The sequence below is a fragment of the Calonectris borealis genome, chromosome W (assembly GCF_964195595.1).
Source record: "Calonectris borealis chromosome W, bCalBor7.hap1.2, whole genome shotgun sequence".
NCBI classification, from domain to species: Eukaryota; Metazoa; Chordata; class Aves; order Procellariiformes; family Procellariidae; genus Calonectris; species Calonectris borealis.
This window is the reverse complement of record NC_134351.1, coordinates 44,275,571-44,295,436: the sequence shown is the minus strand read 5'-3', so window position 1 is coordinate 44,295,436 and position 19,866 is coordinate 44,275,571. Positions and strand designations below refer to the sequence as shown.

At 48.9% G+C, this 19,866-nt stretch overlaps 1 protein-coding gene, 1 long non-coding RNA gene and 1 other non-coding gene across 3 annotated transcripts in view; all 3 read left to right on the top strand.

Annotated features, from left to right (window-relative positions):
• The window catches only part of LOC142074891 (uncharacterized), a 350,231-nt gene that overhangs the window by 104,508 nt on the left and 225,857 nt on the right, over positions 1–19,866 (top strand). The window lies entirely within an intron of this gene.
• On the top strand, positions 278–362 carry LOC142075142 (small nucleolar RNA SNORD45). The gene has a single exon (XR_012670800.1). It is a non-coding gene; the product is annotated as a small nucleolar RNA SNORD45 (small nucleolar RNA).
• The window catches only part of LOC142074986 (microtubule-associated serine/threonine-protein kinase 4-like), a 180,862-nt gene continuing 180,612 nt past the window's right edge, over positions 19,617–19,866 (top strand). The window contains exon 1 of the mRNA XM_075135984.1: positions 19,617–19,775. Within this exon, the coding sequence (XP_074992085.1) occupies positions 19,684–19,775 (92 nt within the window). The 5' untranslated portion in view covers positions 19,617–19,683. The remainder of the gene's footprint in view (positions 19,776–19,866) is intronic.

Sequence of the window (19,866 nt, the reverse complement as noted above, 5' to 3'; positions counted from 1 at the left end):
ACAGGTGAAGGGAATTGTAAGCAGACATGTGATAGTTGCCGGAAGGAAGATTCAAGGGAGGCAACGGAGAGTGACAGTGATGAGAAGCTATGGAGAGAGATGGAGGAGTGGAGCAATGGAGAGAGACAGAAGGCTGAGGCAATGGTGAGAGAGACTGTGGGACTGCCTTGTTATGATAGAGGCTCCAGGGGGTCTGTGCTATCTTACACCACAAATGGTGACCCAGATGGGACTGAAAGAGGAAAGGCTCCAGTATTGCTGTGCTTTTATATGTGAGGGTTAGTAATGAGTGCTGGCATGTATTATCTGATGTAGAGTTGATGTGTATCATCACTGTAGCTCCAGAATTACTCTGAGACCCACCTAGGTGAGCCGCCGCAGGGAAGTTATATGAACTTTATACATCAGTTATGGGACAGTGGGCGTCTTAGTCACAGAAGCTTCAACCTGAAATGTTTCAATGTATTTTTGACAATGTATTTTTGAAGGTAACAAGGTAAGGGAGAACAGGAAAGGTCTCTGTATTAGAAGTGTTAAGTTTGTATCTCTGTATTAGAAGTGTTAAGATAGGTTTAATCTTTGTAAGATAGGTTTAGTTTAGTAAGTTAAGCTTTGTAAAATAGGTTTAGTAGGTTAAGATATGTATTAGAAGTATTAAGTTAAGCTCTGTATTGTATTTTGGAGAATGGCTAAGCCCATATTGGGATGCGTCATGACTCTGGGAATGCACTCCCACTCCGACCCTTTAAATCACTCCGACACCCATCCTTTCGCATCACCCACCAAGTGTACCCAGGTCCTTGAGCAAAAGCAATCCCATGGATGGGTTTTCCCTTGCCAGAGGCAGGAGCAACCCAGACTGTCTTCCCCAGGATATTTCTTATGTGCACGATAGGGACTTTATCTCCATCTACAGTACGTAAGGGTCTTGACTGGGCAGGGCCAGCTCGATTGGCAGATCCCCTGCTGTTGACTAACCAGGTGGCCTTTGCTAAATGTGTATCCCAATGCTTGAATGTCCCACCACCTATTGCTCTCAGCACAGTCTTTAGCAGCCTGCTGTATTGTTCAATTTTCCCAGAGGCTGGTGCATGGTAGGGGATGTGATAGACCCACTCAATGCCATGCTCTTTGGCCCAGGTGTCTATGAGGGTGTTTTGGAAATGAGTCCCTTTGTCTGACTCAATTCTTTCTGGGGTGCCATGTCGCCACAGGACTTGCTTCTCAAGGCCAGGATGGTGTTCCGGGCAGTGGCATGGGGCACAGGGTATGTCTCCAGCCATCCGGTGGTTGCTTCCACCATGGTGAGCACATAGCGCTTGCCTTGTTGGGTTTGTGGGAGTGTGATATAATCAATCTGCCAGGCCTCCCCATATTTATCCTTCAACCATCGTCCCCCATACCAAAGAGGCTTTACTCGCTTGGCTTGCTTGATTGTAGCGCACGTTTCACATTCATGGATAACCTGTGCAATAGCGTCCATGGTCAAGTCCACCCCTCAGTCACGAGCTCATCTGTATGTTGTATCTCTTCCCTGGTGGCCTGAAGTGTCATGGGCCCACAGAGCTACAAATAATTCACCCTTCTGTTGCCAGTCCAGATCCACCTGAGCCACTTCAATCTTAGCAGCCTGGTCCACCTGCTGGTGGTTTTGGTGTTCTTCAGGGGCCCGACTCTTGGGTACGTGAGCATCTACATGACGTACTTTTACAGCCAGATTCTCTACTTGGGCAGCAATATCTTGCCAAAATGCGGCAGCCCAGATGGGTTTACCTCTGCGCTGCCAGTTGTTCTGCTTCCACTGCTGCAACCACCCCCACAGGGCATTTGCCACCATCCATGAGTCAGTATAGAGATAAAGTACTGGCCATTTTTCTCGTTCAGCAATGTCCAAGGCCAGCTGGATGGCCTTCACCTCTGCAAACTGGCTCGACTCACCTTCTCCTTCAGCAGTTTCTGCGACTTGGCGTATAGGACTCCATACCGCAGCCTTCCACCTCCGATGCTTTCCCACAAGGCGACAGGACCCATCAGTGAACAGGGCATATTGGTTCTCATTTTCTGGTAGTTTGTTATACAGTGGGGCCTCTTCAGCACGTGTCACCTCCTCCTCTGGGGATATTCCGAAATCTTTGCCTTCTGGCCAGTTCGTGATCACCTCCAAGAGTCCTGGGCGACTGAGGTTTCCTTTTCGGGCCCGTTGTGTGATCAGTGCGACCCACTTACTCCACGTAGCATCGGTTGCATGATGTGTAGAGGGGACCCTCCCTTTGAACATCCAGCCCAGCACCGGCAGTCGGGGTGCCAGGAGGAGCTGTGCTTCAGTACCAACCACTTCCGAAGCAGCTCGAATCCCTTCATGTGCTGCCAGTATCTCCTTCTCAGTTGGAGTGTAGCGGGCCTCGGATCCTCCGTATCCCCGACTCCAGAACCCTAAGGGTCAACCTCGAGTCTCCCCTGGTGCTTTCTGCCAGAGGCTCCAGGTGGGGCCATTCTCCCCGGCTGCAGTGTAGAGCACATTCTTCACATCTTGTCCTGCCCGGACTGGCCCAAGGGCTACTGCCTGAACTGTCTCCTGTTTAATTTATTCAAAGGCTTGTTGTTGCTCAGGGCCCCATTTGAAGTCATTCTTCTTCCTGGTCACGTGATAGAGAGGGCTTACAATCAGGCTGTAATCTGGAATATGTATTCTCCAAAAACCCACAATGCCTAAGGAAGCTTGTGTTTCCTTTTTGCTAGTTGGTGGGGACATGGCTGTTATATTGTTGATCACATCTGTTGGGATCTGACGACGTCCGTCCTGCCAAATTATTCCTAAAAACTGGATCTCCTGTGCAGGTCCCTTGACCTTACTTTGTTTTATGGCAAAACCGGCCTTCAGAAGGATTTGGACTATTCTCTCCCCTTTCTCAAAAACTTCTTCTGCTGTGTTGCCCCATACAATGATGTCATCAATGTATTGCAGGTGTTCTGGAGCCTCACCCTGTTCCAGTGCGGTGTGGATCAGTCCATGGCAAATGGTAGGGCTGTGTTTCCACCCCTGGGGCAGTCGGTTCCAGGTGTACTGGACGCCCCTCCAAGTGAAAGCAAACTGTGGCCTGCACTCTGCTGCCAAAGGGATTGAGAAGAATGCATTAGCGATATCATTTGTGGCGTACCACTTGGCTGCCTTTGACTCCCGTTCGTTTTACAATTCTAGCATGTCCGGCACGGCAGCACTCAGTGGCGGCGTGACTTCATTCAGGCCACGGTAGTCTACTGTTAGTCTCCACTCTCCATTGGACTTTTGCACTGGCCATATGGGACTGTTAAAGAGTGAGTGAGTCTTGCTGATCACTCCTTGGGTCTCCAGTCGACGAATCAGCTTATGGATGGGAAGCAGGGAGTCTCGGTTGGTGCCATATTGTCGCCGGTGCACTGTTGTGGTAGCAATTGGTACCTGTTGTTCTTCAACCCTCAGCAACCCCACAACAGAAGGGTCCTCTGAGAGACCAGGCAAGGTGGACAGCTGTTTAATTTCCTCCGTCTCCAGGGCAGCTATACCAAACGTCCACCGGTACCCTTTTGGGTCCTTGAAATACCCTCTCCTGAGGTAGTCTATGCCAAGGATGCACGGAGCCTCTGGGCCAGTCACAATGGGGTGCTTCTGCCACTCCTTCCCGGTTAGGCTCACTTCGGCCTCCAATACAGTTAACTCTTGGGATCCCCCTGTCACTCCAGAAATACAAATGGGTTCTGCCCCTTTATAGCTTGATGGCATCAGAGTACACTGTGCACCGGTGTCTACGAGAGCCTTATACTCCTGTGGGTCTGATGTGCCAGGCCATCGAATCCACGCAGTCCAGTAAACCCGGTTGTCCCTTTCCTCCACCTGGCCGGAGGCAGGGCCCCTCTAGTTCTGGTCATAGTATCCATCTCTCACATCTTGCAAACGTGAGTCAAGAATTTTTTCATCGCAATTACAATCCAAAGTAAGATCAGCCCTTCTACTCTGTCTGGGGAACTGTTCACTGGAAACGGGACCGTTGTGAGACAGGTTTTTTCTGAAAACTGGAGCAGCGTTTTTCCTGGGGGAATCCCCTTGTGTGATTGTTTTTCCTTGCGACTCACGTACACGTGCCTCTAGGATGAAGGTAGGTTTTCCATCCCACTGCCTCATGTCCTCTCCGTGGTCACGCAGGTAAAACCACAGGGTGCCCCGTGGTGTGTACCTTCTATATCCTCTCTCTTGAGGAGAAAAACGCTGACTCCTAATGACTGAGATACTGGTCCGTACAGGTGGGGTATAGGACATATCCTCATCGAGTTGCTGGACCTTCCGGGACAGCTTCTCCACAGCCGAGACAAGGGAGGAGGAGATAGCAGACTTAGGGATTTCGAAGAAACTAACTAAGACATCCACCGTTGGTGCTTCTTCCTCTGCCCAGGACAGTAATGCCAACGAACTGGCATACGATGCTGCTGCGCTCCGTACCAACTTCCGCCACATGGGTCGCGTGCACTGGACGTCATCTGGATCTTTGGACGTTTGGTCGTTGTCCAGGTCACTATAAACCACCTCCAGCACACCTAATTCTCTCAGGTACTGGATACCTCTCTCCATAGTGGTCCACTTGCCTGGGCGATATATAACATCTTCCTTGAAGGGATACCTTTCCTTCACGCCTGACAGCAGTCGCCTCCAGAGGCTGAGGACCTGTGTCCCTTTTCCAATTGCTTTGTCAATGCCCCCTTCCCTAGCAAGGGATCCCAGCGGTTTGGCTTCCTTCCCCTCTAATTCCAGGCTACTGGCCCCATTATCCCAGCATCGGAGCAGCCAGGTAACAATATGCTCGCCTGGACGACGGCTGAAATCTTTCTGCATATCTCGCAACTCATTCAGGGGTAAGGATTGGGTGGTTTCCGTCTCGTTTATGAGTTCTTCCTCTTCCTCCTGCCCTCCTCGTGACGTCCCTGCTTTTCCATCATCCTTTTCTAAACGACCTGACCTCCGCTTCCAAGATTTCCTCTTCTGTACAGGGTCAATGGATACCAGCAAGGGGTTGGTCCTCTGGTTCAGCTGTAGTACACATCGCGAGGGTTTGGGTAGCTGCAGTGCCTGTCGCAGGGGTTGGAGTACTTGTAGTGACTGTTGCCAGGGTTTGAGTGGCTGCAGTGCTTGTCGCACTGGTTGGAGTAACTGCAGTGGCTGTTGGCGGAGTTTGAGTAGCTGCAGTGCCTGTTGCGGGGGTTGGAGTAACTGTACTGACTGTTGCCAGGGTCTGAGTAGCCATAGTGGTTGTCGTGGGGGTTGAAGTAGCCACAGTGCTTGTCGCAGGGGTTTGAGTAGCCACAGTAGTTGTCGTGCGGGTTGAAGTAGCTACAGTGCCTGTCGTGGGGGTTTGAGTAACCACTGTGTCTGTTGCCGGGGTTGATCTCTGGACAGTATTCCTGAATAGTTGTTTAACCCTAAACAAGGCCTGAACCACATTCAGAAGACATAGCAATATGATCATGCTTGTTTGAACATCCCAAGGATATTCAAAATTCTCAGGGAATATTGTGGACGTCTTCATGAAGAGGATAGAAGAAAAAGGAGTTTCTGAAGATATGGAAGGGAAGATGAACAAGTGAGAGAAAGTGTCCCATCCTGTCTCCCCCCTAAATTCATTCTCCGAGGTGAAGAGGTGAAAAGTGTAGTTATAAATAGTTTCCAAAAGATAGCTCCCGAAGAACAGGAATGATGGCAGTGCTGAGTACAGGCTCGTGACCAATAATTTTATCATAACATAAAGCCAGGTCACACAGTATAGCAAAGCAATGACCTTAATCCATTTCCCAGAGATGACCAACCCCACATAAAAACTGATAATCAGCAGTATAGACAGCCAGTAAGGTGCTATATACCATAACTCCTAAAAAAATCCAACAACTCTGAGAGCAAGTAAACCAACATTGTGACCAGTGAGTACTAAACTGATATCATGAATGCTTATAACAAATTTGTTTTAACCCGTTCGGGTCAGATGTGTCGTTATCTCAACCCTTCGAGCCCCACGTTGGGCGCCTAAAAGGACTGTCGTGGTTTAACCTGGCAGGCAGCCAAATACCATGCAGCTGCTCACTCACTCCCCCCCCCCCCCCCCCCCCAGCAGGATGGGGAGAGAATCGGAAGGGTAAGAGTGAGAAAAACTCGTGGGTTGAGATAAAGACAGTTTAATAGAACAGAAAAAGGGAAAATAATAATGATAAAATATACAAAATGAGTGATGCACAATGCAATTGCTCACCACCCGTGCTGACCGATAACCAAGTAGGGATCGGTCCTTCCTGGATCACGCCTACCCTTCATATACTGAGCATGATGTCACATGGTGTGGAATACCCCGTTGGCCAGCTGGGCCGGCTGTCCTGATTATGTTCCCTCCCATCTTGTGTACCTAGCTCAGTCAGTAGGCATGGGAGATGTCCTTGGACTAGAAGAGTACTTAGCAACAACTGAAAACATCAGTGTGTTATCAACTTTCTCCTTGTACTAAATCCAAAACACAGCCCTAGGAAGAAATTTAACCCTATCCCAGCTGAAACCAGGACAGGATGACAAAACGCCATCACTTTGAACGTCCGTCCTTCCTCCTTCTTCCCCCAGCTTTATATGCTGAGCTTGACGTCATATGGTATGGAATATCCCTTTGGTCAGTTGGGGTCAGCTGTCCCCGCTGTGTCCCCTCCCAACTTCTTGTGCACCCCTAGCCTACTCGCTGGTGGGGTGGCGTGAGAAGCAGAAAAGGCCTTGACTCTGTGTAAGCACTAGTCAGCAATAACAAAACCATCCCTGTGTTATCAACACTGTTTCCAGCACAAATCCAAAACATAGCCCCATAGTAGCTACTATGAAGAAAATTAACTCTATCCCAGCCAAAACCAGCACATTCTCCACCCCTTATTCCATACCTTTTACGTCATACTCAGGTCCTACACTATCCAATACATCCTCATTAACCACCACCCCCTTTCCCATCCTTTGATATAATACACAGATATCATTCCCTTAGTCTATGGACCACCCCTGTGAAATGTCCATAAATGTCCACACAATGTCCACTGAGTTCTTTTAGTCTATTACTTTGGGCTCCATCTGTTATGGTGGTCGCTTAGGACAGGAGAGGTGGTGTGTTGCGTGGAGTTATTGGGCACCAAAGCCAGCTCAGGTCGGGTCACTGCTGCACTTGCACTGCTTCTTGTAAGGCTTGTCCTCTATTGGTTCAGGTGGTTCCTCCTATAATAATTCCTATAACGTGCAACTCAAATCATGGGTTACAACAATTTAAAGGTATATCCATTACAGTCTCCACCCCTGGTCCCTTTGGGTCAGGTTATAGGGTTTAACATTGCAATGAACTCCTCCCCTTGCTCCTACCCTGGCTAGCAACAAGGGGTTCTTGCTATAGTAATTCCCATAACATGCAACTCAAGTCCCGGGTTGCAACAATTTAAAGGTATATCCATTACAATCTCCACCCCTGGTCCCTTTGGACCAGACCATCGGGTTTAGCATTGCAATGAACTCCTCCCCTTGCCCCTGCTCCGGCTTGGACTTATCCACAGACTGCAGTCCCTTAGGTGCGTACCTGCTCCAAGTGGAGCCTGATCTATGAGCCACAGTCTCTCCAGGGGTATACCTGCTGCAGCATGGACTTATCCACAGCCACAGTCGCTTTGAGGTGCACCTGTTCGAGCGTGGCTTTCTCCATGGGCCACAACGCCTTCAGAGATATACCTGCTCCAGCATGGCCTTACCCATGGCTGCAGTCCCTCCAGGGGTGTACCTGCTCTGTCGTGGGCTTATCCATGGCCACACGCTTTGAGGTGCTCCAGCATGACCTCGTGCACAGCTATAGATGCTTCAAGGTGTACCTGCTGCAGCATGGATTTATCCACAGCCACAGATGCTTCGAGGTGTACCTTCTCCAGCGTGGACTTATCCTTGGGCCACAATCCCTTCAGAGGTATACCTGCTGCGGCACGGACATAACAACAGCCACAGATGCTTCGAGATGTACCTGCTCTGGCATGGGCTTATCCATGGCCACAGATGCTTCGGGGTGTCCTGCTCCTGTGTGGACTCATCCACAGGTCACAGTCCCTTCGACTTGAGTTCACACTGGAGTTCCAGCCTGTCCAGTACAGCAGCACAGAAACAGCAGCGATGCCCTGGCCATCTGCCAGCCCAGGCGCATGGTCATTGCTGTTATCAAAATGTTCCCAGGCACAGCAGAGTAAGATGATAAGCAGCACAGCAGTACCACAAGCAGCGAAAGCAAAAAGCAGCCACTAACGAGCACTAGACTCTCATATACAGTAAGGCAAGCAAGCCCCATGGCAAGCACAGAAGACTGCCAATTAATAGCTAAACAGCAATAACAGCTATAAATTCCATCTAGCACATTCCAATCAAATCTGTCATTATCTCGAACCCTTCGAGTCACACGTTGGGCGCATGTCCTGGTTTCGGCTGGGATAGAGTTAATTTTCTTCCTAGTAGCTGGTATAGTGCTGTGTTTTGGATTTAGGATGAGAATAATGTTGATAACACACTGATGTTTTAGTTGTTGCTGAGTAGTGCTTATGCTAGTCAAGGACTTCTCAGCTTCCCATGCTCTGCCAAGTGCACAAGAAGCTGGGAGGGGGCACAGCCAGGACAGCTGACCCAACTGGCCAACGGGATATTCCATACCATATGAAGTCATGCTCAGTATATAAACTGGGGGAGTTGGCTGGGGAGCAGCAATTGCTGCTCAGGGACTGGCTAGTCATTGGTCAGTGGGTGGTGAGCAATTGCATTGTGCATCACTTATTTTGTATATTCTATCATTATTATTATTATTATTCTCCCTTCCTTTTCTGTTCTATTAAACTGTCTTTATCTCAATCCATGAATTTTACTTTTTTTTTTTTTTATTGTCTCCCCCATCCCACTGGTGGCAGGGGTGGGGAGTGAGCGAGCAGCTGTGTCGTGTTTGGCTGCCTGCCAGGTTAAACCACAACAGTCCTTTTTGGCACCCAATGTGGGGCTCGGAGGGTTGAGATAATCACAGACGTGACCAAAGAGTGTTAAGGCAAAATTGGTTATAAGCATTCATTATATTGGTTTAATAGTCGCTGGTCACAATGTTGTTTTACTGGCTCTCAAAGTTGTTGGGCTGGCTCTCAATGTTGTGTTATGTAATACTGTTAATGTTAATCTTAATCAACATTAATCTTCAAAGTGTTATCATCCTGTGTATAGCCCTCACCCAGAACTGGGTTAAAAGACCGGTTAATAAGAAACCAGAATGATGAAACTAGTGAGTGGGGTTTTGATTGGAGGAGATCAAGATGTATGTGTTTTAATTTAAGAGTACTATGGTGATGGATGGTTTGGTTTGTTGTGGATTCTATGTTGCTCGCTTCTGTAATTTTAAACAATGAAGACTTGTTGCTTAAAAGTTAGGTAACTAACAGGGGTGTGTTTTAGAAGTAGTGATAATTAATTTTAGCTATGGAAACTATAAACAGACGTGGTCCAAGCATGGCTCAGGGACAAATCGCGACCCTATAAGGTAAAAAGGAAGTAAGTTCATGAAGAGTTCACTACCCTGCCGACCACCAGAGACCACCCGAGACCCCCAAGAAGACCCTAAAAGCTTTAGTGCGCATGTGTTTAAGATGATGTAATATTATAATTAGTTCTTGGAAATGTAATGAATATGTAACAAGGAAATTTAAAATATGTATGAGAAGCATGGATATAAACAGAAAGGTGACTAGACCAGGTGTGCTTGATTTGTGGCAAGTCCACCAGGCACCCAGGCCTGAATAAAACAATATCTCTCCTGAGCGTGTGGAATTGGTTACTTGCACGCCGGGCACGAATCCGCTTTTCGGACAACAATATCTTGCTTGCAGTATATGTTCCCTGTTGTGCTGTTTATCACCGCTCAGAACTGGGTCAAGGTTATCATTTTCCTGCACTGTGTAACACTGTTTTACGATATGATGAAATCATTGGTCGTGAGTCTAATCTGGTATCTGTACTCAGCATTGCCATCATCTCTGTACCTCGGGAACCACCTCTCAGAAACTATTAGTAATTACACTCTCTACCTTTCTCCTCGGAGAACGAATTTATGGGGGAGGCAGAGGGGGTCACTTCCCCCCACTCCTTCACCTTCCCTTCCATATTTCCAGAAACTCCTTTTTCTTCTATCCCCTTCATAAAGCCCTCCACAACAGTTCCTGAGAATTTTGCATATCCTTGGGATGTTAAAACAAGCATGTTCCTATTGCTATGTCACCTGAATGTGGTTCAGGTCTTGTTTAGGGTTAAACAACTATTTAGGACTATCGTCCAGAGATCAACCCTGGCAACAGAAACGGTGGCTACTCAAACCCCCTCAACAGGCACTGCGGCTACTCCAACCACCACGACAGGAGCTGTGGCTACTTCAACCCCAGCGACAGTCACTGCGGCTGAACGAGAGAACCAACCCGTGCTGGTATCAGTCACCCCTAAACACAAGAAGAAATACCCAAACTACCAAATGATCCAGATGAAGTCAAATGCGCCTGACCCATGTGGCGGAAGTTTGTACGGAGCGCACCAGCGTCGTATGCAACCTCATTGGCAGTAATGACCTGGAAAGATGGAGAGGAACAAACGGTGGATGAATTGGCTGGCCAACTCCGGCAATACGAAGAAAGTCTCTCTTCCTCCCTACAGGCCTGTGTCTCTGCTGTGGAGAAACTGTTTTGGGAGGTCCAGCAACTCAAAGAGGATATGCCCTGCTCCCCACCTGCACGGGCCAGTATCTCAGCCATTAGGAGTAAGCATCCCTTTGCTCAAGAGAGAAGATATCGTGGGTACACACCCCGGGGCACCCTGTGGTTTTACCTGCGTGACCACGGAGAGGACATGAGGAAGTGGGATGGAAAATCTACCTCAGCCCTACAGGCACGGGTACATGAGTTGCAAGGAAATAAAACCACAAAAGGGGGTTCTTCCAGGAAAACTGCTGCTCCAGTCTCCAGTGAGCAGCTCCCCAGACAGAGTAGAAGGGCTGATTCCACTTCCGACCTTAATAAAGGGACTTCTGATTCGTACTTACAAGAAGTGGGTAGTGAATATGATGACCAGGACTAGAGGGGCCCTGCCTCCGGCCAGGTGGAGGAAAGGGACAACCGGGTTTACTGGACTGTGTGGATTCGATGGCCTGGCAAATCAGACCCACAGGAGTATAAGGGTCTCGTAGACACCGGTGCACAGTGTACCATGATGCCATCGTGGTTTAACCTGGCAGACAGCCAATACCACGCAGCCGCTCGCTCACTCCCCCCGCCCCAGTGGGACGGGGAGAGAATCGGAAGGGTAAGAGTGAGAAAAAAACTCGTGGGTTGAGATAAAGACAGTTTAATAGAACAGAAAAAGGAAAATAATAATAATAATAATAATGATGATGATGATGACGATAAAGATAAAATATACAAAAATGAGTGATGCACAATGCAATTGCTCACCACCCGCACTGACCGAAAACCAAGTAGCGATCGCTACTTCCTGGATTATGCCTACTATTCATATACTGAGCATGACGTCACATGGTATGGGATACCCCATTGGCCAGCTGGGCCAGCTGTCCCGGCTTTGCTCCCCCCCAGCGCCTGTTTTGTTTTGGTTTTTTTTTTAAGCTGAATGTCCTTGACTAGCAGGGTACTTAGCAACAACTGAAAACATCAGTGCGTTATCAACATTCTTCTAATACTAAATCCAAAACACAGCACTAGGACGAAATTTAACCCTATCCCAGCCGAAACCAGGACAAAGCTATAAAGGGGCAGAACCCATCTGTATTTCTGGAGTGACAGGGGGATCCCAAGAGTTAACTGTATTGGAGGCCGAAGTGAGCCTAACCGGGAATGAGTGGCAAGAGCACCCCATTGTGACTGGCCCAGAGGCTCCGTGCATCCTTGGCATAGACTACCTCAGGAGAGGGTATTTTAAGGACCGAAAAGGGTACCGGTGGGCTTTTGGTATAGCTGCCCTGGAGACGGAGGAAATTAAACAGCTGTCCACCTTGCCTGGTCTCTCAGAGGACCCTTCTGTTGTGGGGTTGCTGAGGGTTGAAGAACGACAGGTAACAATCGCTACCACAACAGTGCACCGGTGGCAATATGGCACCAACCGAGACTCCCTGCTTCCCATCCATAAGCTGATTCGTTGACTGGAGACCCAAGGAGTGATCAGCAAGACTCACTCACCCTTTAAGAGTCACAAAAGGCCAGCGCGAAAGTCCAATGGAGAGTGGAGACTAACAGTAGACTATCATGGCCTGAATGAAGTCACGCCGCCACTGAGTGCTGCCGTGCCGGACATGCTAGAACTCCAATACGAACTGGAGTCAAAGGCAGCCAAGTGGTATGCCACAAATGATATCGCTAATGCATTCTTCTCAATCCCTTTGGGGGCAGAGTGCAGGCCACAGTTTGCTTTCACTTGGAGGGGCGTCCAGTACACCTGGAACCGACTGCCCCAGGGGTGGAAACACAGCCCTACCATTTGCCATGGACTGATCCACACCACACTGGAACAGGGTGAGGCTCCAGAACACCTGCAATACATTGATGACATCATCGTGAGGGGCAACACAGCAGTTTTTGAGAAAGGGGAGAGAATAGTCCAAATCCTTCTGGAGGCTGGTTTTGCCATAAAACAAAGTAAGGTCAAGGGACCTGCACAGGAGATCCAGTTTTTAGGAATAAAATGGAAAGATGGACGTCGTCAGATCCCAACAGATGTGATCAACAAACTAACAGCCACGTCCCCACCAAGTAGCAAAAGGGAAACACAAGTTTCCTTAGGCGTTATGGGCTTTTGGAGAATGCATATTCCAGATTACAGTCTGATTGTAAGTCCCCTCTATCATGTGACCCGGAAGAAGAACGATTTCACATGGGGCCCTGAGCAACAACAAGCCTTTGAACAAATTAAACAGGAGATAGTTCAGGCAGTAGCCCTTGGGCCAGTCTGGGCAGGACAAGATGTAAAGAATGTGCTCTACACCGCAGCCGGGGAGAATGGCCCTACCTGGAGCCTCTGGCAGAAAGCACCAGGGGAGACTCGAGGTCGACCCTTAGGGTTCTGGAGTCGGGGATACAGAGGATCCGAGGCCCGCTACACTCCAACTGGGAAGGAGATATTGGCAGCATATGAACTGGTTCGAGCTGCTTTGGAAGTGGTTGGCACTGAAGCACAGCTCCTCCTGGCACCCCGACTGCCGGTGCTGGGCTGGATGTTCAAAGGGAGGGTCCCCTCTACACATCATGCAACCGATGCTACGTGGAGTAAGTGGGTCGCACTGATCACACAACGGGCCCAAATAGGAAACCCCAGTCGCCCAGGAATCTTGGAAGTGATCACGAACTGGCCAGAAGGCAAAGATTTTTGCATGTCCCCAGAGGAGGAGGTGACGCGTGCTGAAGAGGCCCCACTGTATAACAAACTACCAGAAAACGAGAAGCAATATGCCCTGTTCACTGATGGGTCCTGTCGCCTTGTGGGAAAGCATCGGAGGTGGAAAGCTGCTGTATGGAGTCCTATACGCCAAGTTGCAGAAACTGCTGAAGGAGAAGGTGAATCGAGCCAGTTTGCAGAGGTGAAAGCCATCCAGCTGGCCTTGGACATTGCTGAACGAGAAAAATGGCCAGTACTTTATCTCTATACTGACTCATGGATGGTGGCAAATGCCCTGTGGGGGTGGTTGCAGCAGTGGAAGCAGAACAACTGGCAGCGCAGAGGCAAACCCATCTGGGCTGCCGCATTGTGGCAAGATATTGCTGCCCGGGTAGAGAACCTGGTTGTCAAAGTACGTCACGTAGATGCCCACGTACCCAAGAGTCGGGCCACTGAAGAACACCAAAACAACCAGCAGGTGGACCAGGCTGCTAAGATTGAAGTGGCTCAGGTGGATCTGGACTGGCAACAGAAGGGCGAATTATTTATAGCTCTGTGGGCTCATGACACCTCAGGCCATCAAGGAAGAGATGTAACATATAGATGGGCTCGTGATCGAAGGGTGGACTTGACCATGGACGCTATTGCCCAGGTTATCCATGAATGTGAAACATGCGCTGCCATCAAGCAAGCCAAGCGAGTAAAGCCTCTTTGGTATGGAGGACGATGGCAGATTGATTATATCACACTCCCAGAAACCTGCCATGGTGGAAGCAACCACCGGATAGCTGGAAACATATCCCGTGCCCCATGCCACCACCCAGAACACCATTTTGGGCCTTGAAAAGCAAGTCCTATGGCGACATGTCACCCCAGAAAGAATTGAGTCAGACAAAGGGACTCATTTCCGAAACACCCTCATAGACACCTGGGCCAAAGAGCATGGCATTGAGTGGGTCTATCACATCCCCTACCATGCACCAGCCTCCGGGAAAATCGAACGATACAATGGACTGCTAAAGACTACGCTGAGAGCAATGGGTGGTGGGACATTCAAGCATTGGGATACACATTTAGCAAAAGCCACCTGGTTAGTCAACACCAGGGGTTCTGTCACTCAAGCTGGTCCTGCGCAATCAAAACCCTTACATACTGTAGAGGGGGATAAAGTCCCTGTCATGCACATAGGAAATATGCTGGGAAAGACAGTCTGGGTTACTCCTGCCTCTGGCAAGGGAAAACCCATCCGTGGGATTGCTTTTACTCAAGGACCTGGGTGCGCTTGGTGGGTAATGCGAAAGGATGGGGAAGTTCAATGTGTACCTCAAAGGGATTTGATTTTGGGTGAAAATAGCCAGTGAACTGAATTGTATGATGTTAATTGCTATATAATACTGTATATCAACCATTCTATGGTTGCTATGTGCTATATCAACGGTATTACAGTAAGAACCACCCAGATTAATGAAGAATGAACTCTGATGAAACCAAGCAAAGTGCAACGATGATAGAACCGGACGAGTGCAGCAATAATGGAATCAGAATTGGCTTCAGGATGCAACAGTCCAACACCACACACCATCTCTCCTGCCCTGAAAGACTGTTATGACAGATGGATCCCAAAGTCATGGACTAAATGAAGTCAATGGACATTTTAGAGGGATGGCCCATAGACTAAGGGAATGGTATCTGTGTGTATATATCAAAAGACAAGAAAGGTGGTGATGATTAATTGGAATGTATCCGAAAATATGAGACCTGGGCATGACGTAGATGGTATAGAGTAAGGGGTGGATACTGTCCTGGTTTCGGCTGGGATAGAGTTCAATTTCTTCCTAGTGCTGTGTTTTGGATTTAGTATGGGAAGAATGTTAATAACACACTGATGTTTTTAGTTGTTGCTAAGTACCCTGTTAGTCAAGGACTTTTCAGCTTCCCTTGCTCTGCCAGGTGCACAAGAACCTGGGAGGGAGCATAGCCAGGACAGCTAACCCACCTGGCCAAAGGGATATTCCATACCATATGACGTCATGCTCAGTATATAAGGTGGGGGATTTGGGTGGGGAGCAGCGATTGCTGCTCGGGGACTGGTTGGGCGTCGGTCGGTTGGTGGTGAGCAATTGCATTGTGCATCACTTATTTTGCATATTCTATCATCATTATTATTATTATTATTTTCCCCTCCTTTTCTGTTCTGTTAAACTGTCTTTATCTCAGTCCACGAATTTTACTTTTTTTTTTTTATTGTCTCCCCCATCCCACTGGTGGCGGGGGTGGGGAGTGAGTGAGCGGCTGCATGGTGTTTGGCTGCCTGCCGGGTTAATCCACAACAGGTTTCAAGAAGGACTGTCGTGGTTTAATCCCAGCCGGCAACTAAGCACCACACAGCCACTCACTCACTCCCCTGCGGCGGGATGGGGGAGAGAATCAGAAGAGTAAAAGTGAGAAAACTCATAGGTTGAGATAAAGACAGTTCAATAGGTAAAGCAAAAGCCATGCACACAAGCAAAGCAAAACAAGGAATTCATTCACTACTTCCCATTGGCTGGCAGGTGTTTAGCCCTCTCCAGGATAGCAGGGCTCCATGACATGTAACGGTTACTTGGGAAGACAAACACTATGACTCTGAACGTCCCCCCTTCCTCCTTCTTCCCCTAGCTTTATATGCTGATTATGACGTCATATGGTATGGAGTATCCCTTTGGTCAGTTGGGGTCAGCTGTCCCAGCTGTGTCCCCTCCCAACTTCTTGTGCACCCCCAGCCTACTCGCTGGTGGGGTGGTGTGAGAAGCAGAAAAGGCCTTGACTCTGTGTAAGCACTGCTCAGCAATAACAAAAACATCCCTGTGTTATCAACACTGTTTTCAGCACAAATCTAAAACATAACCTCATACTAGCTACTATGAAGAAAATTAACTCTATCCCAGCCAAAACCATCACATATGCATTTACAGGCAAACACTTGTGTACAGAGCAGATGAGATGATGCAGTGGAGTACATGGAGGAGGAGATGTTTCTCAGTGCTTATGCGGAGATTTGGGAATTTCTTTCTTAAGAAGTTTTAAGAAAGGAAGGTTCCCAGGCATGCTTGTATTCACATGAACCTTTAAAACTTCGCACTCACTATGGGCAAACATGCCTCAAAGCAAAAAGAAATGGGTGAGAAGTTTTCTGTTACTGGCTACAGTAGGTGTGAATACTTCTTCTCCATCCTAATGGAGTGGTTTAAAAAGAGGAGGCATGCAGGCTGGCTGGGAAGTGCCCTCCTACCAAGCCCTTGTGAGGGGTACAGGTGGAGATTGGCCTGAGTACCAGCTTCTGCAGCCACTTCAGCCTTACTTGTACAAGACAGTTAGAACAAGAAAATCTGACCAGAGACCTAGATGGGGCTATTTTCCCTTCTTCTCATATGGAACTGATCTCTTCTAAAATTAAGACATATTTAGAGAAGTGTTAGATGATTCTTTTGTGTTTGATCAGTGTTAGACTGTTTATAGTGGTGTGTCAGCAAATGGTGTCTGCTGGGGATTTGTACTAAGGCTTTTGGTGGCAACTGGTGTGTGAACACCTTATTAAATGCCTATCTAAACCCAGTTTAAACATGTGAATAAGATGAAGTTTGTATGTGTGACTTAAAAACTATATCCCACGATGTTGCTCTGCATCCCAAAAATAAACATGGTTTAGTTTGTTAGAGGACACTAGTGCCGCCTTTGCAAAGTGTATTTCTGGAGGCTTTTCAAAACGAGGGCTAACACTGAGATGTTGTGTTACATACCGAGCTGGAATCCTGAGAGCTGTCTCATCCCAAGTGTCATGTGAGCCCTTCCAGCTCTGCTCTGCAGCATTCTGCGCCATGAGGATTCTTCCACCCAAGTGATAGACTAGTCTGTATTTACATTGTGTTTTTCTTTGTTTCCCATGATTTTCCTCCCACTATTGCAGACAACCCTTCAGTGATTTAACCACAGTGCTACATAATTTCTCTCAGAGTACAGTGCTGCCAGCTATCACGGTGTTTTTCTAAGCTACAGCTCCTGCAATGTTGGGATTATGCAGGAATCTTGCTTTCAGTAAAATAAGTAAACAGTCTCAGTACAAAACTTTCAGGGTTCTCTCCATAACTGTAGCCCAAGTCCTTTAAATGTGACCCTTAGACAAACCAAAAGGCAAATGGAAATCTTAAATATGTTAAAACAAACCTCATAATTTTTTGAAGGCACAGTAACTGTTTTTTCTATACCTGACCACTGCTGCTTCTGACCGCTTGAGTTTGGCATTACTGAATGACAATGCAGTATAGTAGTAATTTTAGAAACACTTTCATTTGTGTACTGCAGAGATGTGAGGAAAAATGCTAGTCTAGATAGAACTGTGAAGGGAGAGAGGAGAGGGCTTGAGGGTGATGCTGGAATTAGAAGTGAAAAGACTGAGGACAGTAGCCAGCACACATGGAGCTAAAATGAGAAGTAAAGTAAAGGTGGAATAATGGGTGGGGGGAAGTCAAGAAAGCAAACCAGCTAAGCTGGGAGGCAGCTGGGGCTAAGGGAATGGCAAAGAGGGAAGCAAAGGAAGAAAGTTGGGAGGAGGAAGAGGAGGAAATGACTCAAAGTACATGAGGGATTCAGTCACCGTTTTGAGTGGAAAAGGTCCTTAAAGCCCTTCCGTATCCTTCCTTTGCCAGTCTATGTTTCAGGGTAGCTTTCTCAAAAGAGATAGCTGGTAATGGAGGCAGGTGTCCCAGCTTTCTGTGGTGAACACCTAGTCTCCGGAGTGGCAGGTAGACAATGTGAAAAATAATAATTAAGTACCTGTACTGTCAGTTCTCCTGGGATAGGCATGAAGTCATAATAATCATATATATACACTGTACATTTAAATAGAATGTCAGTGGTCTTTATAGAATCATACAGGTTGGAAAAGACCTCTAAGATCATTGTGTCCAACCGTCAACCCAACACACCATGCCCACTACACCATGTCCCTAAGGGCCTCATCTACACGTCTTTTAAATACCTCCAGGGATGGTGACTCCACCACTTCCCTGGGCAGCCTGTTCCAAGGCCTGACCACTCTTTCAGTAAAGAAATTTCTCCTAACGTCCAATCTAAACCTCCCTTGGTGCAACTTGAGGCCATTTCCTCTTGTCCTATCGCTAGTTACTTGGGAGAATAGACCAACACCCACCTCACTACAACCTCCTTTCAGGTAGTTGTAGAGCGCGATGAGGTCTCCCCTCAGCCTCCTCTTCTCCAGGCTAAACAACCCCAGTTCCCTCAGCCGCTCCTCATAAGGCTTGTGCTCCAGGCCCTTCACCAGCTTCGTTGCCCTCCTCTGGACACGCTCCAGCACCTCCATGTCCTTCTTGTAGTGAGGGGCCCAAAACGGAACACAGTATTCGAGGTGCGGCCTCACCAGGGCCGAGTACAGGGGCACGATCACCTCCCTACTCCTGCTGGCCACACTATTCCTGATACAGGCCAGGATGCCATTGGCCTTCTTGGCCACCTGAGCACACTGCCGGCTCATGTTCAGCCGGCTGTCAATCAGCACCCCCAATTCTGTTTCCAGCAGAATAATGTGTGCCAGCTAAGCATAGCTGGTGGGCTCCACTGTGGACAGTTTAGTAGCAATCTGCTGGTCTGAAGCTTCTGGGTTTTGCACTTCTGTGTTTCTCCGTGAGAGGAACTGGCCTTGTTTGCCATGACGCTAAAGCGGGCCAGGCGCAGCGGCTGCGCGGGGCTTGGCGTACGGTGTTCGCACCTGGCGCCGCCGGTGGAGGGAGGCGGCAGCTGGCGGCCCGGCAGCGGCTCCCGGGGGCGTCCGCTTCGCGCACCGCCGGGCGGGAGGGGAAGGCGCGCCTGCCCGCTCCTCTTCCAGCCGCTGCCGGGCGGGGGGCGGGCAGGCAGGAAGCGCGGGAGTCGCTGACGGTGGCGAGCGGAGGAGAGGCTCTTGCGGCGCGATCCCCGCGCGGGCGCGAATGGTCGCTGCCCGGGCGGGCGGGGCGGCGCAGCGCTCTGCGGAGCAGCCGCACGGGAAAGCTGCTGTCGGTCCGAGTTGCTGTTACCTCCTCAGTTCTTCCTCCCCCTCGGCGGCTGGCTGGCTCGCTCGCTCCCTCCCCGCTCTCTCTGTCTCCTGGGAGCCATCGGGGGCGCTTTCCTTTCCTTCTTTTTGTATTATGGCATTGAATTTTTAGGGATTTGAACGCAGGGAAATGGATATGTCGGACCCAAATTTTTGGACGGTCCTTTCCAACTTCACGCTGCCCTACTTGAGGAGTGGCACCCGCCTCCGTCGGACGCAGAGGTAAGGCAGGCTCCGGGGGGCGGTGGGCCGGCGCGCACAGCGCCGGACTCCCGCCTGCTCTCAGGTGAGCGGCGCTGACTTAAGCCGCCGG